Source organism: Scomber japonicus, chromosome 19 (genome assembly GCF_027409825.1).
Source record: "Scomber japonicus isolate fScoJap1 chromosome 19, fScoJap1.pri, whole genome shotgun sequence".
NCBI lineage: Eukaryota > Metazoa > Chordata > Actinopteri > Scombriformes > Scombridae > Scomber > Scomber japonicus.
The window spans coordinates 21,639,144-21,659,961 of NC_070596.1; the positions used below are offsets into that span (position 1 = coordinate 21,639,144).

Sequence of the window (20,818 nt, forward strand, 5' to 3'; positions counted from 1 at the left end):
TCCAATTAGGAAACTGTGGTACAAAAGTCCCTTTATTAGCATATACATTAAAGTACAAATGTTGGCAGCCGCTTCGGTATGTGTACATGGAGAATAAAGCACAGATAAGAAAATAGCAGAGTTAAGAGAAAGAATGAAAAGAATTAGAAAAAGTATATTGTAGTTTTACAAAGGAAGCTTTTCTAGTACATTGTAGATGAAATAAGATTACATTTGAAAGGTCTAATTTTTCTTTTTTTTCTCTAAGTAGCACTTGAAACGTGTCTGGTCGTTTTATGTTGTCAAAGTGGCCTATAAAACTAGGCCTCAGAAAGATGAACCACAGTCAGCGACTGATGTTAAAGTAGCACCGAGATTTCTTTAGAAACCAGGCGGCTTCTCGTTGGCCTTTTTTTTTCCTTTTTCTTTTTTTTTAAACACTTGTGGTCAAATTTTTTGTCATAACAGCAGTTTTGGCAAAATGAAACGTTCAACAGGTTATCAAAAAAAATCTGGCTCCAATCATTAATAAACACCACATTATTATTAGAATAAACACTCACGCCGGGTCACAAATGTTTACTAATTGAACTACTGTCATCACTTTGAACTTTTACAATGACACCAGAAAGGTTTTTTTTTTCCCTGATGGTAAAACTGGAAGTACAAAAACAAAAAAAAAATTGCTGGCTTCATAAAAGAACATTGAGTCTTGTGAGTCTGCGCTTTTATCTCTGAACGAGTCTGACGAATGCCTGAACCAGCTGGATGAACGGCTCCTGACCTTCGTGGCTTCCCTTGGAGCCCGGCGTGGGGGGTTTGGACTGGGTGGAGGGGAGGATGCCGCTGGCCGGAGACGACGGCGAGCCCCGGCGGAAGTGACGGGATAGGCTGGAGAGAAGAGTGCTCTGCAGGGGGGGGAACGGACAGAAGAGACCAAAGAGATTAGAGGATACTCTGGAGGCATATCAAAAGCGTACAGAGAATAGTTTAACGACATCATCATGCACATTTGCCACTATATTTTATATTCTGGGAATCTACTGGAACATCTTTGCATGATATAAAGTAAAAAAATATTTAAAAAACACTTAAAGGCTACAGAAGGGACGGCTGAATGAAAAGTCTGAAGAAAGTAAAAGGTAACTGAAACAGCACTCAGGCTTTTGACTTTGAGGCAGGATTTCTTATTACATTTGCCTCAGGTTTTGGAACATTAAACCACATTTAACGTATAAATCTGACATAACAGTTTAAAAATCATGATAGAGAGTTGTGACGTCTCACCAGTTCAGAGCTGAGCTCCTGTTTGAGCCTCTGTTTGTCTCGAGGGAGGATGGAGGGATCTTTGAGACACCGAACCGCCTGAGAGATCAGCACGTAGAAACAGTTCTCCATGGTGAACATCAGCAATGACCTGTGGAAAAAGAAGATAAGTGATTGTCCAAAAGAAAAACAAATAAGTTAGGAGACAATTTTAATTTCAATCATGACTCTGTGTTAAAGATTTACTCACTTCAGCGCTTGGAGCTCCTCTGATGAAGCAAGTGAGGCGATGCTCAAGGAGACGGGCTCTTTCTTCTTTTCCATCTACACAGAAACAACACAAATACAGATTTTGTAAGTCAGGGGTCTTGGCTGACTGTAACTGAAATTATTCATAACTATGCTGAACATTTACCTCGCTCAGCATGCTCAGGGCCACGTTGATGGTGGCTAGTAGGGTCCCGAATGAAGGAGCCACATCGGGGTCGAACGCTGGAGTCGTGAAGCTGAGCACGAACAGGGTCCGATACTCAGCGAGGTCCATACACTGATGGAAGCAGAAACACACACCAGCAGCTCAGTTTCTTTTCTATCTTTCTATGCCCTCCTATTTACATAACAAGCACTATAATTTATGATGATAAAGCTAATCATCATCATCATCATCATGCTGACCTGGTCCAGGAGTATCTGGCAGCAGTCTGGAGTGAAGTGCTGCAGGGTCGCCAGCGTTTTGCTAAGGATCTTCAGAAGGCTGCACTGTACGGCCAGCAGGGCCTTCTGCTCGGCCTCCTCTCTCTCCCCTCCACCTGGTGCCTCTTTAGATGGGGTCTGTGGGGGGCGCTGTGTCCTAGGGAGGGGACCAGGGGGCAACGCCTCACCGTTTTTAGCCTGAGAAAAAAACGCAGAAAAAAAGTGTTTATTCTCTGGTGGTGGTCACTGAAACTCACATTGGTTTTAATAATAATGATAATAATGCTGAAGTGTCTGTCGTTAAGAAATCAGGCGACTGGCTGGTTTCTGACCTGGAGGTAGTGATGTAGCATCTTCTTGCTGTGGAGCAGATATGTGCAGGTCTGACACAGGTAACACAGATTCACCTGCATGGATGAAAGAGAGGAGAGAGAAAAAAATGCTAATAAATAACTGTTAACTGTGACTGACAGTGAAGTAGTCGTGTTGTTCTGATCTTGGCTGATGTGCAGCTTTGTGCTGGACTTGCCTGAATGTCTCGGAGCAGTTTGGGAAGGTGAAACTGCCACTCTTTACAGAAACTGGACAGCTGCAGCAGGAAGCCGACTGTGTGGTCCGCCTCGTCCAAACACGCCAGACTCTGCACGGTTCGCACTGCGTTCAGACACTGGGCAAGAGAGGACAGGAAGACATGACGGTTAATAAAAGACCCTGACGTATCTCCTGCTTAAATCTGTCTTAAGCTTTGAAAGCAATAAAACACAGTGGCTGAATACAGGTGAGAATTTCACCTGCATAAATCTGATGTTTTTTCCTCCTTTTACTTTAAAATTAGCTTTAGGAAATATACAAAAATGGCTTAAATTACAGCCTGTTTATTGATGTGGCTTAAACAGTTAATTCATTTAATTAAGGTAAATAATAAAAGGCTTTGGTTCCAGGTTTAGTAGTATCAAGTTATTGCCCTACTGACGGTATCTTTCACTGTGAGACTCCAACAGGCAAACCTTCCTGCCCTTCCAGTCGTACCTGTAGTATACGTTCTTGATGCACCCCGACAAAGTCCAGGGCCTCGTTGACGAAGTTGTAGCGCAGAGTCTTGAGCAGACTCTCCATTAGAGACATGCAGAGACGGTACACACCCGGCCAGCAGGCGGAGTCCTGGGACTTACGGGAGAAACTCTGCTCAGGGACATGGATATGCTATGTTATAATTATATCATGTTAATGCACAAAAGTACTGCTGTGTTACATGAAAGGCAGAAAAAAAAATCTTTATATGAGAGAGTTACTGTCATTTCATTTCTATTACCTGTGATGCACCGTTTGAGGAGCCCTCATACACGCTCAGCAGAGGGAGGCAGATTGTCTGGATGACTCCTGCTCCAGCTACAGCTGCTGCCCCCTGCAGGAGAAACAACTGATTTAAAAACTGAACACTAAACTGGTGATAAAGATTGATTGATATACCAAAATGTGTATTATTTCTCAAAAATATGATATTTACTTCTATTTTGCTAAAAACTAGTGCAGAGTGTTTTTTTTAATGACTGAGCTTTTAAAGATTAAACTATATATCTGAGACCTACTTAAAGAATTACATCTTCAATAGGATCAAATGGGTCTAGGACTGAGTCAGTGCAGAATGTTTTTGGTATTTTTATAGCATGTATAAGTAATAACAAAAACATATAATAAGACCAGGCTCATCTTTAAAATTTCAAAGTGTGTTTCTGTGTTTACCTGAGGAGTGCGGGCCAGTGTGAGCAGCAGGTGAAGCGCAGCCTCAGTGAAGTAGAGGTTGTGTTTGGAGCGCAGGCTGAGCTCCACTGCGCTGAGCACCGAGGGGAGGACAGGAACCTTCCTCATCACTGAGACCCAGTGCTCGCCGTCCTCATCGGTGCGACACAGCTCCTTCGCCAAGTGCAGCGCCAGCACACACACCTGAACAACATGGAGGGAAACAAAACATTTATTTAAAAGATTTACACTGTGGCTGTTTGCACTCCTACTTACAACTGTAAAAATAAATGGTGCTGGTGAAAGTTTTCCTCCAATCAGCAGCAGTATCAGTAACTGTGGCAGAGACATAACTTCTTTAACCTGAAGTACTGATAAAAGACTAATTAATTAATAACCAAAACCTTTCCTGAACACTATCCCAGACCATTAAATACCACATTTGAATTTTGAAAATAAACATCACTAGTTTAAATATATAACTGACTTTTTGACACCTGAAAGAAAAAGTGTGGAACCAAAACATCCAAACAACCAACACAAGCATCTACAAACACTCCTCTGGACATTATCGCTGCCTAAGCTCACCCCGTCTCTTTTGTCCTTCTGAGGGCCGCGGGGAGAGTCTGTCTCCATGCTGTCCTCTTCCTCCCCAGCATCTCCCGTCTGGCTCATATGACGAGTATTATCTATGAGCGCCAGAGCCTCGTCTTTCACCGTCTCGCACACGGACAGCAACAGCTGGGGCAGCTGGGAAGTCTCCCCACCTGGTTGAAATAGAATTTCATCATCAGCAAAAAAAAAAGAAAGACTGAACATCAGATCTCAGCAGCGTCTCAAATGTAGCTCAACTCACCGTTGAGTCCCTGAATCTGTAACACAGAAATGAGAGCAGAGAAGATTTTGGCTTTGGTCCTCTCCATCATCTGCTGGTCAGCTTGTAGGACAGACTCCAGGATCAGAGAGAGCGGGGACAGGATGTCAGGAGCTGTCGCTACCACGCTGCAGAGAGGAAGAGTAGCAGAAGTTTATTTGGGATACAGGAGATAAGAGTGGTTGGCTACGACATTCGTATAAATCTATAAAGTTTCTCACACACACCTTCTCCACTGTTTGAGGAGGATGAGTAGTAGAGTGGCCATCATGGATCCAAGGCGAAGGCAAGGCACAGACATGGGTGTAGTGAGCTAAACGAGACAGAAATGGTTAGAAAAGAAAAGACAAATACAAAAAGTAGTAAAAAATAGAAATTAAAGACATAAACTTCAGCAAAATATATTGTCGAGATGACTTACAGCAGCTTTAGTTCCATCCAGCACGTCCATGAAAAGCTTCAGCTTGGTCGAGTCCTCTGAGAGCTGCATCACATCTGACTGAAGACACAAAATAAACCAGATTCATTGATACAGTTCTGAACTGTCACTTTCCTAAAAACACAATCATCTTCAGACCACAACTAAAAACACTTCAAATCATGACTGGATGTACAGTGACATACGTGACTAGTTGAGAGTATCAGCAGCATCCGCCAGGCAGAGATCAACATCTGGGTCTCTGCGAAGTAACAGATTCCTTCCTCCTCCATCTCCGCCACATGGCAAACCAGAGATTTGACATACTGGGACCAGTACTCATACCGCCGCGCGTTGGAGAACTTCTGCAGACTGTCCTTCAGAGACTGCTCCAAGGAACCGCTGCAACCATTCGGACACAATCAGCATAAATCTCTGGAAATTTTGAGTGATCGTCTGTAAATGACTGTGACAAATGTGGATTTATGTGGTTTGGAAAATACCTGACAACATAGTAGATCTCCAGGCCGATGATTTTCATGACAAAAGCGCAAGTTTCCAAGACACAAGGCTGTGGGGAAAAAAAATAGTCGAGTTAACATATGTGACATCCAAGTAATCGTGTAATCATTACAGCAGAGTAAAAAGTAAAGTACCTCTGTGGTGTCTGACGGTGGGGTGAGCGTTCCAAAGAGAGGTGTTGTCAAATTTTCCCAAAACCTGTCTCTGTAAAAAGAGCGGCGATATTTTCATAAGATTCCACATTCAATCATTCAAACATCAAGTTGTTTGTTTTCCTGGGTCGAGGTTTGGACTGTCTTGAAATGAAATATACTTACTTGGTGCGTAGGACAGAGATGGCGCTGTCCCTGCGATCCTGCCAGAGCGCGAGGAGGAAGGCCAGGGCTGCTCGGTGGAGCAGGGGGGGACACCAGTACTTCCCCTGCTGTTTGGAGTCGATCAGGTCCAAGACCACATGAAGGCAGCTCCACTCCCCGAGCAGAAACTCCTTCGAGTCAAAAAATAAAGGCACACATTCAGACATCTTGAAGCTCCACTAAACCCAAAAAACAAACTCACTTCTTTCAATTACTATATTTATTCCAGCAGCTCTCACCTTTGACCCCTCGCTGCCGTCTTTGACTTCTAAGTTGAGGAAAAGTTCAATGAGGCCAGGCTGAGTTTCCACGGCAACGGTTAGAAATTCAAGGATCATGACCTTGATCCTCATGTCTTCGGTCTTGCTCTGTAGCCGAGTGAGGAAGGCGTCCCGAATGGCTGCCGCGTCGCTGCCGAGGCAGGCGTAGACGGACATGGGAGCCACCTGGAGACAAAATAAAAAGATGAGCGTTGGCGGTACAAGAAACAAACCCATCAAGTACAGCTGTGTGTGTGTTGGCGGTTACTTACTGTGGCGAGCCTTTTGAGCAGCTGGATTGCGAGTCGAGGCAGCGCCGGGTCGTGTTTGTGGTAAATGTATTTGGCCAGGACGACTATGAGGTTGCTGCCGTGACCGCCGTGCTGAGTCAGCGCCTGCTCCAGCGGGGACACGACGTCGGACGGCGGCTTTAGGCGGATGACGTTGTTTGTGACGGAGAAGGCCAGTTTGACTGTCTGGATCAGGATCTGACCGGGACCCTCAGAGCCGCAGCTGGACGGCATGAAATAGAGGGAAGGAAAAAAAGGAAAACAAATTGATTTAATATGAGAAAGATGATGGAAGGGTTCGGGGTTATCCAATTATAACAGAAATATTGAAATTGGAACAGAAAAAGTAGATATGAACACCTGCTGGGCTGTGCTGCCAGGACCATGTCTATGGTGTCCACTCCGACTCCCATGATATTGACGACTGCCTGTCCGGCCTCGGTGTTTGCCAGGCTGTAGATGCACAGAGACTGCAGGGTGGGAGTGCTGCATCGAGGAAGAAAAGAGCCAATCAATAACCTAACAAGTAAATTAATAACCTAATATCTGACAATAAATGAATCAGGGCTGCAACTGAGCATTTTAATTATCCATTACTTATTTTCCAGATTAAATCATCATTTTATCTGACCACACACTGTATTCTGTTCAGTATCATAAACAAACCAAGAAGAGCAGGAATAAATAGGACTTTAATTTGCAGGAATAAGAGCAGGTAATCCCAAAAGATTTATCCTCACCTGCCCTGATCCTCTCCCTCTGGGCTCAGATTAAGAATGGCGTGGATCAGCTCCAAAATAAGACAACCTGCAGCAACACAGAGCAGCCAGTGTTTATTCAATTGCTTCTTTAATATTTCAGTCTGGTTTCTGGAGGAAAGTAACTTGTCAGCACTGTCAGAAAAGTGCTCTTACCTATCCTCTCCCTGACACCGTATGTGTTGTAACGCCACTTGTGGTATGTGGGCAGCATCTCCTTCAACACGAGCAGTACACAGGGGATCAGGCCTTTGTTCTGAGTGCTGCCGAGCTGGCCCTGAAATAATCAACAGTAGAAGATGAAAGAGAGTCACGACGCACATCACAGCAGCAGGGCAACACATTTAAAGATTAAAAAAATAAATTAAAATTTTTTTTATGAAAAACTGAAATGTTCAGCTGCAAGAAAACATTTGTTTGCATTTACCTTAACCAGGGTAGTGACGAGACGGAGGAAGGCGATGGTCACAGCATACTCTCCCCTGGGCTGCTCAATCTGGACTAGCAGGTTGCCATAGTTACCTGCTTTCATCCCTTCGGCACTACAAAAAAAAAAAGAAAATAAAACTATTTTACCCCCAAAATCTTAAAATCTTTGATATCTTCCAGTGAAATTAAACACAGCTGAGCACACGGTTTGAGCTTTTTACTTTACCTCACACACTGAGCCATGCTGGTCAAAGGGTTGGAGGCGAAGGGGAGGAAACCTGTGTGGTGCAGACTGGACCACACCTGAAAGTTAGAAAAACAAAAAAACAATAAGAAGATGTGTGTAAAGAAGATTCAATACTGTCCACACTGGAAGTACCCGGCGTACACACCTTCCCTGGCATCCTTGTGGCCAGGACAGAGAGGCAGTTCACACAAGAGGCGATCACATCCACTGGAGGGTTGATGACAGATGTTAACCTGACAAGACAATAAACACAAATTAGAAAGACAAATCCAAATATAAAGAACAAAATAATAAATACACTTAAGAATGAATAAGGTGAACTCACCTCTGCAGCAGCATGTATATGCGTGAAGTGAGAGGCAACAGACAATCTGACACGGTCCAGTCTGTGCTTATGATCTTGTGCACCAGATCCAGGATCGGCTTCACACGGACACAATGAGCGATGACGTCTAGTGCAAGAAAAAGCAGAACACAAAAATAATTAACTGATTAAATCCACAATGAAAATGGTAATAAATGTTTTTGTTTCATTTGAATTTTTTCAGCTGTTTTTTAGACTAAGAAACCAGTTTCATTACATTACTTTGGACTCTGAGGGTAACTTATGATGACTGTAGCTCTTTCCATTTTATAAATATAAATAAATTGCATTGATAATACTTATTGCATGAATTTCACCTACATGGTTACTTACAACAATACTGCAAACACTGTGTAACTGAGTTTTATTAAATGACAGTATTTTGTACCTGCAGTTGAAACAACATGGAGCAGCATCTCCACCTCACAGGTGAACAGCGTCCAGGAGCTGTAGGAGTAATCCCAGCGCACCACGTAGCCCTGCTCGCCTCCAATCATCACCTGGCCAAGCACTCCTTGAGGCATCCACAGGTTAGTCTGCCCCGAGCCTGAGGGTCATGAAATGTTAAAAAAAAAATCTTTAAAATACAATTATCAAAGTTTAAATATGAATTAAAAACAGTCATTAACCAGACCCTTGAGCATTCATGGACACACTATATTTTAAGTGTGTATTAAACTCTCACAGTAATGACCAAAAAACTAACCGAGCGGGTAGAGCAGTTTTGGCGTCTGTCTCCTCCATAGTGTCTCATCATCCTTGGCGATGATATCATTGGGTTTATGTTTGTAAACTTGTGTGTAGAAGGACATCTTATCCAAAAAGTTGTACACCTGTCACACAGAAGTAAAAATGCATTGCTTAGTAATTTAGATAAGTAGAAGAATACAGTGTGTAAGTCTGTGATTGAGTGAAATTCACCTTTTTAACAGTCGACTTGTTTGACAGAAGTGCAGTTAGAAGCTGTAACAGTGGTCCGATCTTATGAGGGAACATCCCGACTGCACTGTCCAGGATCATTCCCAATCCCATGTTGGGTTTCTAGAGTAAATATTTTACAAACAGGAAACATTACTTACAGTTCACACTCATTATTTCATTATCTTATTAGAGGCTTCCTCTCTCGGGTTTTTTTTCTCCTCACCATTTCCCAAAAGACTTCAGCCAGACTGGGAGCAGAGAGGACCTCACAGGCAGCATCAATCAGATGGGAGCACTGCGTCGCCACACCGTCAGCCTGTCAAAGCAAGTCACCAACACGGGTTACAAATCTGAAAAATATGAACGTGAGGAAGGACATTTAATAGTAAACCGCCTACATACCTGTAAGCTTTCCTCTTCAAAAGAAATGATGACAAATGAAAGAAGGCCGTAGATACACATCTTTGCTGTGCTCGCTGTACACTGGAGAGACAAAGAGTAGCAGAATGACAGTTTTATTTAGTGTAATAATACAAATACAAATCTAAGAATAAAATGATGATACTTTCTGGATGTGCTTAATTATTTGGTGCTTAAAATTCAGTCAATTTTAAGATATTATAAATCTATTCCTGTTAAAAACTGTTTCTGACTCCATGAATGCAAGTACGAGTGCAGCACAATGTCTGGCTTCACTGCTGCTATACACCACAGTTTAAGGGTCATGATTATGACTATAAAACCGATCCACAGCTGAGCATGTTTCCCTTCTGCCAAGTGGTTTTTATTCCAGCCATCTCATTAAGGACTGATTTAGGTCTGAGGCACCATGTGATTACATTTAACTACTTGGTAGAGAAACCCCAGTAGCAGAACCCAGAGGATAAAGACATGAGAACCACTGGCCTATGGCCTTTGATTAGAGCGTGGCTTAAGACCTCGTGAAAGTTGATGTATTTCCTTTCAAAAGCACAACGCAACAGGAAAACATCTCAGTATATTAAATATTGAGAGCAGCAGAGAGGCAAGGCCGTAACCATTAAAGAGAGACTGTTTTCCTTCAACTAATAGTTATCTTTTTTTTTTATCTTCACTTTGTAAGAACATGTGTTTGCAATTCATCTGACTCAATTGTCTATCCGTGTTCTCTTACATTATTTCCAGAGACTCCGAGTCCTTTCAGCATGGTAGAAAGGTACTTGAACACCCCCAGCTGCAGAGCGGTGTTGCCTATCCTCCTGACCACAGGGCTAGACTCGTCTGGTCTCAGTGTGTGTCTCAGCAGCACCCAGGACAGCAGCACCGGCCCGTGATGAGGGATGTCACCGAACGTCACCAGCAGCTGATCCATCTCCTGGTAGATACAGAGAAAATATTCAAGGTCAGAAAGATGTCTGATTTATTTATAACTGATAATAATCTGCAATTTATGTGGATTAACGCTAATATCTCAAGATCTAATAGCTATGTTCAGACAGATGGCTGGAAAGCACTAAATTATATATTAATATATTAATGAGGAATATCTTAGTCATGACTAGTCTATATTTTACCAAAAATAAAATGATCAAATTGAACTTAGAACTGAGGGTCTAATGACAGAAGGTGTTGTATGAATATACAGATTTTAAAGACCCCTGTGTGGTTTATGTCATTTTTACACAAATATAAAAATGACTTAATTCTATGTCTACTATATTTAGAGAATAAAATCAAACCTTAACAACATCAGCAGCGCTGGAGAACTGATGCTGCTCTGTACAGTCCTCCAAGGCACACTTGTGCAGGAAGTCTATGTCCATTCCCTCGACCAGGATGAGAGAGCTCAAGTACCTAAAGATCAGAGAACAGACAAGACATTGAAGACCAAATAATAAAACATGAACTAGAACCCAACCACAAATCAGCAAGGTCGATAAAGCACCCAATATTAGCATACTACAGATGTACATCTATTGGAGTATTGTATATGTTGACAGAAATTAAAGTGTGATATGTTCTAATGTCTAAGACATGTTAAAGATAATTTAGAAACAGTGACATCATTGCATTGTCTGTCTCATTCAGTACGCATCATCACAAGTCTTTAAATAACAATTTTAAGGAAGAATGTCTTATGTTTATGAATATATATCCGCTCAAGTATTGTTATTGGATTATTTTTAACACTGATATCAGCCTCAGGCATCCAGTAAATTACCTATATGATGTCAGAGGTGTTTGTGGTTAGCATTTGTTTAATAGATGCATGCTGTGTCTGCTCAGTTTGCAGTGCATTATGTCACAAACCACAAAAAGACATATATACACTTCCTGCGTTACAGCTCACAAACACAAAAGGCACATACACACAATCTCTCTCAAAGCTCTCTCACCCTATCCGGTCAACCAGTGCATCCATGCTCTTGTCTACCAGGTGTCTGTTGGTCTGCCGCAGACCGAAGCCCTGCTCTTTGAAAATTTTGGTGAAGCTGAGCAGGTCGGACGGGCTCATCTCAAAGTAGGCGTAATACAGGAAGATGATCTCGAGCAGCAGAGACTGTTCTCTCAGACACTGCAGGAACCACCGAGACACCTGCCTCTCCGTCTGTCGAACAAACAGACAAAATGTGAATAATTATGTGTGACATTAGATCTAGGTTACAACACACAGTTTATGAACCAAATGTGAACCAAACATATAAACAATATTATCACCATGAGGTTTCCGTGGGTTTCCCATGTTGGTGCTTCTGCTTTAAAGAGCTTCTCAAACTGTGACTGGTAGTTGCTGACCAGGTCCTTCTCCAGTTTATTCACACAGTTAGAGTATTCAGCCTGGACAAAAACAAATACATATGTTAGAATAACGATGACTAAAAAATGTTGTTTTTTTCTGTGTGGAAAGCAAAACTAAAACTATGTTATGACATTATCCAGCATGATCCACATCTGGCTGCTTCTTACCCTGTAGGGATGTCGCTCATCTTGAAAGTATGTCAGCAATAGGAGGACACATCTGAGCAGACACATGCGCTCTTCATAGTAATAGTCGGCAATCTGTGGGCACAAACACACATATACATCAAACTCACTAGATTAAATAAGGAAGTGTACACTATACTGCAGGGAAGTGGCTGCAGATATCAGATACCGACCTTCAACAGCAGCGTCTGGCTTTGTCGCTCATCTTTGAGAACAACCTGTGAGGGAGATTCTGTTAGTCACCATCTGAAAATCTTTTATAATAATATCTAAATACACACTTAGACATTATAAATATGTATTTCTTTATTGTTACTGTCTTTTATTTCATGTTATTTTACTTTATTTTATAACACAGCTGAACGATAAAAGTGAGAGCCGACACCTTTAATGAATCACGGGTTCCTCTGTAGTCCTCCTGTAGGTAACACTGTAAAAGCTGCACGCTCTGCTGTTCATCAAGACCCTGTAACATTATTAAAGTCTTAAGTCAGAATGAAATAATCATGAAACGCACAAAAAGATCAACAGTGAGTCACGTCTTTCATTCTAAAAGTGAAATCTTTAACCCTTACCAGCAGTTTACTGATCCTCAGACCAAAATCCTTTAATGGTTGTGCGACATCTTTGTTCTCCTTCACTTTCCCCGCAGAGGAGGAGCTAGAACAGAGGATGCAGACATTATTACTCCTCCGGTTGATATAAATTATTATGCATTTGATGTCAGAATAAAAAAATAACTGTAAATATACCTGGGTGACTTGTAGTAACTGAGTCCTTGATGTAGTCTGTCCCAGTGTCTGTCGAGTTCTGCTTCTATCTGAGCCTGTAGATAATAAAAACAGAGAAAATCATTTGGATTATTGGGGCTGGTGTCATTTCCTGTAACCCTGAATCAAAGAATATTACCTCAGTGGGCAATTAATCATATTTTCTATATTAAAAGCAGTTAACTTGTTTCGGATTTGCAATGTAATATTGGACCACCCGGGGAGAAGTTGGAGGATTCAATCAAATGTTTGTATCTATGTAAAATTGCTAAGACTCGAAAAGAAATTTTCTGTATCCTATAATGTATACAATTCAATAAAAATTAAGTAAAAAAATAAATAAAAGACGACATACCGGCTCTCGCAATGCCGATCTTCCCAGCAATATGGTCCATAATTCTCGACAGCTCCTGAAAGAAGAACAGGCACACTTCAACAAAACATTCAAACATTTATTAATGTGCACTTGTTTCAAATGTAGCACTCCCAATCTCGTTGTCTATTCTTGTACAATGACAATAAAGGCTTACTATTTCTATTTCTAATGCACAGCAGTGTAGTTTATAGAGTAGTGATCAGTTTATTTGCATGTGAAAACACATTTTGGTTACCGAGGCAGATTAACAGTGGACAATATGCTGCAATATGATCAATACTGCCAAATACTGAATTTTTGGGGCTGATGCTGATATCGATATATTGGCCGTCTTATTACAGAATATGTACATCACACACTTTTTTTCTCCATATGTTGTTAAAAAAAAACACTTCAATATCACACTGTGATATTTTACAGTTTAAGAATAAATTCAATTTTAATGTAAATGACATCAGTGCTCTGAAACAGTAAACTTCACTGAGAATTTAATATGAATATTAAACTTAAATTAGAAAAAATATTAAATGTACATAAAAAGCTTTTTTTTAAAAAGATACATTTAGTATCTTTTAAAAAAAATATTGGCACATACCAGACAGTATAATCACTGATACCGATATATTGGTCGCCTCTACTTTATATTGTGGTTATGTTTCTTTTAATAGAAGAATAGATTACTCCTCTTGTAGTTGTCAGGTCATTTTATCTTTAAAAGATAAACAAGCTGAAATGATTCGTCACTGCCAAACACCGCGTCTGGCTCCAACCTCTGAAATGTGAGGATTTGTTGCTTTTCTTAGTCACATATCACTGTAAACTGAATATGTTCGGGTTTGTAATGGTGAAGCTGCAATGTGCATTTGTTCCCCTATTTGTGACACAGAACTGGCTAAACAGTGATACGATAAATGGAAAAAATAAACGTTAAGATAAGTAAGTATACACTGATAAGGATTTTTAAAAAGCAGCTGCGGTGTGTCGCTGTGATGAACAGATTAGATGATTACATACAGATACATGTGTGTGCTGCAGCCCTCAAAACTAGATAGTGACGCTCGTAGATGCATTAGTTCATTTTTCTAAATACAAACACTGTCAGTTCACACTTAAACAGGCAACGTGGAGAGGCAACCAGGAGACACATACATATTTCTGTTTTTTTTAAAATACCTTAATTGGGACAACATATCCTGGTGGAGATACAACTCATGAAACCCAAAATACACAAAATATTTTTTTTAATTATTTGTGGAAATGTCCACTTAGGTGCAAATGAGACAACAAGTAACATCAAAGTAAATAAAAGGAATAATCTTCATATCTCATTTTCCACTCCTGTCTGTTAAAGGGTTAACGCTGACTACTGAAATGACCACTTAATTTGATTTAATGTCAGGTCTGAGGCTGGTGAAGCTTAAAGACCGTGTAAAGTGAAAATATATTTGTGTTCTGAGTTAGTCACATCACAGACAGATGTGTTATTAACCATCCTTCCAAATTTGAATGCTAGAAAAATTGTCTAAGTATGTAAAATTATCTTTTAAAATCATGAAAAATCAAGCACTTCTCTGTGCTGCCAAACGCTGGGGGCGTGTCTGCTGAAGGCGCTGGAAACACACCTACGCACGGAAGGGGGCCGCCTCCGTGTAACATAGCAACAGTAGCAATGGACGCTCGCGCTAACAGCATTGCAGTGACCCAGCCCTACATGTTCGAGCCATCAGAGCCAGACACTGACTCAGACAATGAACCTGCACAATCTCGTGCCTCACAGTCTGCAACAGAATGGTAATGTATTTCTCCTATTTATGCAAGTTAGCAATATGTATTACTGACTATGGGAGTCTACAGTTAGCCGAGTTAGCCGCCAAGCTAGCAACCGAGTTACGCTCCCACTGACTATTATAGCCTAGCAAAAACGTTAGGGTTTCATGTAATGAAGAATTGTGATTGTTTTGTCTGTTCACAGATTAAACAACACTTGATTTTTATTAATGTTTCGTTAATTTAATTACTCCTTTTGTTTATACCTAATAAAGGTAGTACTAGTATTTGTTTTAGACTGTAGTGGGTGGTAAACCCAAGTAAATTCAGTTTGTCCAGCTTTGAAAGGAGGCAGTTTACTCGTTTTTTCAGATCACATTATTCAACAAATGTGGGGAAACGCATTAGGTAACTAATTAGACTACAAAAAAGTAAAATATAACACTAGCCAGTTTCACTTAGTCAGTTACTTACTTGTGTCTTCTGATTAATTTGTGGATTGCTGAATGTCATCATTACACAGGCTGAATAAGACAATATGCTTCAACTGATTAGGTCATTTTGCTGTACCAGGCTTCATACTGAACTGACAACTGAAATGGTTAACATTTGTCACACTGTGATTAAAAATGTACTTGTGCAGGTGCACGTGTGGAGAATGCAGAACAATGCCCACAGAGGTTGAAAATGTCTGCTGCAAGGAGCTGAATGCTGTATGTAAATGAAAACTGTTTTTCACAATAATAATTCAAATAATGAATACATAAGCAGCAGCATACTAGATGTCTAGCACTAAAACACCTATTACACATATTCCTATAGGTTCAGAGTAGATGTGGAGAGCTGCCTGAAGAGCCACGCTGCATGACTCTTCATCCAGGCTTGGAGCCAGTCTGCCTGAACCCCTACTCCCTGCAGAATGCCCTAAACATTTATCAGGCAGACCATGGACCACTGGCGGAAAAGGAAAGATCTGGGTAACGTAGACAATATAATATTTGTTTTACTGATTTCGGATATTTATAAATTACACTTGTGTTGATCAAATGACATGCCTTTCAAAGAGAGGTAAGGTTTAGTACCCGGGAATAAACTTACATCATTTATACAATCATATTATAGTTGACTAATGTATACAGTGTATTTCATTTACACTTAAAGCACATGAGTGATGCTTGACTGTATCCATTTTAATCCTTCATCTTCCTGAGCTATATATAAACTCTCATGTTGGACAGATAAATACTGGTTCATTCTTTAGCTGTTTTTCACTACATAGTAAATCAACCAACATGTACATCACCTTGATATATAGATGTATAAACTGAATGCACATGATTGGACATTTATACAAGCAATCACTAGATTATTATTATTATTATTTCTGAAAATGTAGCTGTGTGGTCGTGGAAATTCCTTGGAATAAAAAAACTGCTGTCCATTTTCTTGTCCATCCATTTAGCCAATATGAGGAGGTAGACTGCAGGTTGATGAATCAAACTCATCTTCCGAGGTCCCAATCTGTAAGACATGACAAAAAATGTGGAGGGAAAGGCTTTTTGTTTATTACATCAATCAAACAAATAAGTTCAGTTTGGTTTGGGATAGGTTCTTCTAAAAGACAACACATGTCAATAATGTTTTGTGAAAGACAGCTCCAGTGTCAAATTTGATTACACAGAGGACAACATACCAAAAAGAAACATACATAAAAATATAAATCAAAGTATTTTTCTACATTTTTTATTACAGGCGTGCTCGCTACCTGGCCTACAGGAGTTTTGTGTCCTGGTGCTGGGGATACCTGGGAAAGGACAACCGGGTTGTCATCCCCTCCTGTGTTGTCCTCCGCATTCATCAGGAGTACCCTGATGAAGATGGGGAATACACAGGTTTTAAACCTCCCCTTTAGATTGTTTTATTATTCATAGTTTATTGCTTACTTATATTGTTATTTGTTTATAAAATGTGTCCAATGTGTAAAATAAATGTATTATTGAGTAATGATATATTTGTGTGTGTCACAACTTACTTCTTTTACAATGGAGGCTGGTGGAGCTCTGGTCCTGAGATTGGCTGAGGCAGGAGTAGGCTTGGGCGGTATAAAGGTGTTGCAGTATACCAAGGTGCTTTCTGAGTGCTTCATACTGTTATAGTGGTTTAATTTCAAATGTTTTAGTCACCACGGAAATTAGTCGCCAGAAATGTGTAATAAATACCATACACCAAGGTAAATGTCTGGAAGCTATGAAGGCTTGAAAAAAAATATATATACCGCCCAAGTCTAGGCACAAGGTAAGTCACAGGAACAGTGGCTGCCAGATATGCTGGAGGAAGACACTGAGACCTGTACATTGGAAAAGAAAACAGGAATAAGGAAAAGAGACATTAGGCTGTCATCATGACCACTGCATACATACACACAACATACCTCGTGGGTACCTCGGAAGCCACTTTGACACTCATTTTAGGTGTCCCTCGGTCCATGTTTTACATTACACACAAACGTAAAACCTCAGTCTACATATAATTCCTTGTCATAGCTATATTGGTGCACATAAAATATTACCTGTCGGTTATCATTGTGTTGTCGGATGGATGACGCTCAGGGAATAAGGCCAAATTATGTCACGATTACATGCATGCTAACATTACACGGGCATGACAGGGTGCATGATTTAAAATCACTTTCAGGATTTGCACATTCAGCAAAATGCATTTAATTGCCTAAATGTACAGTATTATAACTTATAAGCACATAACGTTACTTACACTCTCTGACGGGCACATAATGCCGGTGGCGGTGATGATGGCACCTGCTGTCGGCGGGACGGGAGGATGTAACCCGGGGAGGGAGACGGTCGGTGGCGGGCTGGTGGCGGTGATATAGGCACCTGCTGCCGGCGGGATGGGAGGATAAGCCGGGGAGGGAGACGGTCGGTGGCGGGCACGTAATGCCAGTAGCACCTGCTGCCGGCGGGACAGGGGACGTAAGCCGGGGAGGGGAACGGTCGGTGGCGGGCACGTAATGCCAGTAGCACCGGCGGGACGAGAGGACGTAAGCCGGGGAGGGAGACGGTCGGTGCGGCACCTCTAACCAGACACAACGGACTGCTCAAAAATCCAGACTTCCAGTGAAGATGCACACACGAGGAGTCATGACTAGTTAGCTAGCTGAAAATTACTGTAATTGATGCTATCCAAAACCCGAGAGCGAGCTGGAAAACGACTGAGGGCTAATGCGCTGAATGTATTTATACTGCAACAGCAGCAGGGGCGGGTTTATGATAATTACCGCCGCGTTACGTAACGCGGCGGAGATTTCAGACCCGCCTACTAAATCCTGACACAGAAATCTTGAAACACAGTTTGTGAAGCCTAGCTCCACAATTCAAATCTAAATGGTTGAAATGCTTTTTACACCTTTTTTAGAAATACATTTATGACCTATTTAATGTGTTTAGAAGAAAATGTCTGATTTCACTTTACACGGTCTTTAAGTTTATCCAGTAGTCACTCATTTCAAGTATCAATGTGCACTTAATTCTAACATCTATGGACTGTACCACCTTATTCCAAGTCACACAAAAAGCTGTATGACATGTGAGCTCTGTGAACATTTTTAAACGACAGCTGAGAACATATTTATTTAATATGGATTTTAATTAATGTAATTTGAACCTACTTTTACTGAATGTCTTTTTTTTATCTGTCTAATATTACTAAATCTCTCTTTTTTATTGTGTTTTATTTGCTCTTTAAATAAAGTGTATAATTATTCATTATGATTATTATGTATGTCCACCTGGCTTGCACTAACGTACTAATGCACAGTGTACTATAGTATATAGCATATTAACATAATTAAACTGTGTAACACTCATATGACAGTATAATAGAGTTGTGGTGGCTCAGGAGCATGTTCAGCCGCACTCATCCAGCCACGTGCCTCAAAGTGCTTGGGGGGCTCTTTCATACCATCAGCCATCAGACTGCACAATACCACAGCTCCCAGTACCTCCCACTCCACTGACTAGGACTGGGATTAAGACTCAAACCATACACCTCTCACCCACAGTAAAAAAAAAAAAGGCTAACACTGCACATGTTTTTAGGTACCTTACCAGATATTATATCGATATTGTGATATTTTATAGATATCGTCTTAGATTTGGAATTTCATAATATCATCATATGGAATAAGTGTTGTCTTTTTCCTGCTTTTAAAGGCTTCGTTACAGTAAAAATGTATATCTTCTGAGCTTAATACAGGGTTCCCACACATTTTTATCGCTGAATTTCCAAAACCTTTCCATAACTATTCTATAATATTTACCGCATTTCCATGACTTAATTTAAGTAGTTTAACAAAGGTTTAACAAATGATGGATACATTTTATAATTACATCCAGAGGAAGTGTTTGGCCCCAGATCACATATTAGAAGATATTAATAAACTAAAAGTATAGAAGTTGATGATCAGTATATTCATATTAAATTAATTAATAAATTAAATTAATAAATTAATTAATTAATTAATGCAGCCTGTCTTATATCATCCCTAATTCAAAACTTTTCCAAAACATTCACCTAATTCCAAACCATTTCCAGGCCTGGAACACAGTTTCTCATTTCAAAACTTTTCAAAACCATGAATTTCATTACCGTAGGAACCCTGTTTAAGTTATTCCATTTAAATATATATGAACTAAGTTAGCTTTTAATTGTATCTGTTTCGTGATGTATGTCAAGTTGCTGCTGTAACAGTGACACATTCATTTCTGTCTCTCTCTCTCCTGAGTGTATTTTCAATTTGTCGAAATGCTCATAGTGACGTTTCCCATTCAAATAATCATAATGAATGTTAGCTATTGTCCCCACATGGTAGCTACTAGTCACAAACACCAAATAACAACTGTCCAGTCTCGACGACTATTGGAGCTAAATAAAAAACCTTTATGTGTCGAAAAAATGACCGAACACTCCTACTGTAATTAAATAAGCGGCGTTAATAACTTCACAGCTCACATGCTGTTGTTGACATGCGGCTGGTTGACTGACACACACACACACACACACACACACACACACACACACACACACACACACACACACACACACACACACACACACACACACACACACACACACACACACACACACACACACACAGCGCTGCTGCTCAAAGCGTTCAAACGAGTCACTGCTAGCGCTCTGCTAAGCTAAGTTAGCGTGGCGCTAACAGCTCAACAGACACACAGTCGAGTTTAAACGTTACTTTTGACAGGGCTGAATAAGATGACATAGCTGTGCACAAATGTTTCCTGTCTAGCATGTATTTTAAAAAAGTGACTTTATCATTACAACCGTTATCTTAAAGTTTATTGCCAGTCGCCTACCTGACGCTCATCTCTGATTCCGCCATCTTCGTTCCTGACCTATGATTGGTTGTTATGCTCTGTCGTCATCGCCGACGTCGCTTCTTCGTCTTTCCTTAGAGACGGTTTTAACGGCCGTTTGCTCCGTTGCCGCCATCTTGTGGAGTTCGTCGAAGTTTCTCTACAGAAGTTTTCTATTTTATTTTTCATTTTTTTCATTTAATTTAATTTCCTGTTGAAAGCTAATTTTTATATTATTGTTATTTTATTTTTTATTTTTTTTCCTGTTTAAAGCTCATTTTCATATTATTATTATTATTGTTTTCATTTTATTTTATTGTATCTTTTTTTACTGTTATTTAGATTGTTGATCAATAACATTGTAACACAGCATAGCAACATAACATAGAAGAATAATAAACAAACAAAACACAAATAAAACAAAA

General features: G+C 40.4%; 1 protein-coding gene across 1 annotated transcript; it reads right to left on the reverse strand.

Moving 5' to 3' along the window:
* Nucleotides 1–14: 14 nt before the first annotated feature.
* nup188 (nucleoporin 188) lies at nt 15–20,419 on the reverse strand. Its single transcript, XM_053340379.1, has 43 exons — nt 20,394–20,419; nt 13,207–13,261; nt 12,834–12,907; nt 12,657–12,741; nt 12,467–12,547; nt 12,255–12,299; nt 12,064–12,156; nt 11,815–11,934; nt 11,493–11,704; nt 10,836–10,950; nt 10,271–10,471; nt 9,520–9,600; nt 9,341–9,433; nt 9,118–9,237; nt 8,903–9,029; nt 8,585–8,743; nt 8,158–8,284; nt 7,978–8,065; nt 7,812–7,888; nt 7,584–7,698; nt 7,313–7,433; nt 7,139–7,205; nt 6,759–6,884; nt 6,381–6,621; nt 6,088–6,294; nt 5,810–5,979; nt 5,627–5,696; nt 5,474–5,541; nt 5,177–5,372; nt 4,974–5,051; nt 4,780–4,865; nt 4,535–4,680; nt 4,267–4,445; nt 3,682–3,882; nt 3,251–3,343; nt 2,968–3,120; nt 2,468–2,605; nt 2,271–2,345; nt 1,921–2,136; nt 1,661–1,792; nt 1,496–1,569; nt 1,267–1,396; nt 15–887 (listed from the first exon to the last, which is right to left on the reverse strand). Exons 1-43 carry the CDS (start codon nt 20,417–20,419, stop codon nt 708–710), a joined length of 5,241 nt encoding a protein of 1,746 aa, XP_053196354.1. The 3' UTR covers nt 15–707.
* Between the last annotated feature and the right edge of the window lie 399 nt (nt 20,420–20,818).

Coding starts and splice junctions, on each gene's coding strand:
- nup188 (XM_053340379.1), bottom strand. CDS start 20,419: ATGGCGGAATCAGAGATGAGCGTCAG. Junction 9,601..10,270: donor TCGGAGTCTCTGGAAATAAT/GTAAGAGAACAC, acceptor TTGTCTCTCCAG/TGTACAGCGAGCACAGCAAA. Junction 4,866..4,973: donor TGGATGGAACTAAAGCTGCT/GTAAGTCATCTC, acceptor TGTCTCGTTTAG/CTCACTACACCCATGTCTGT.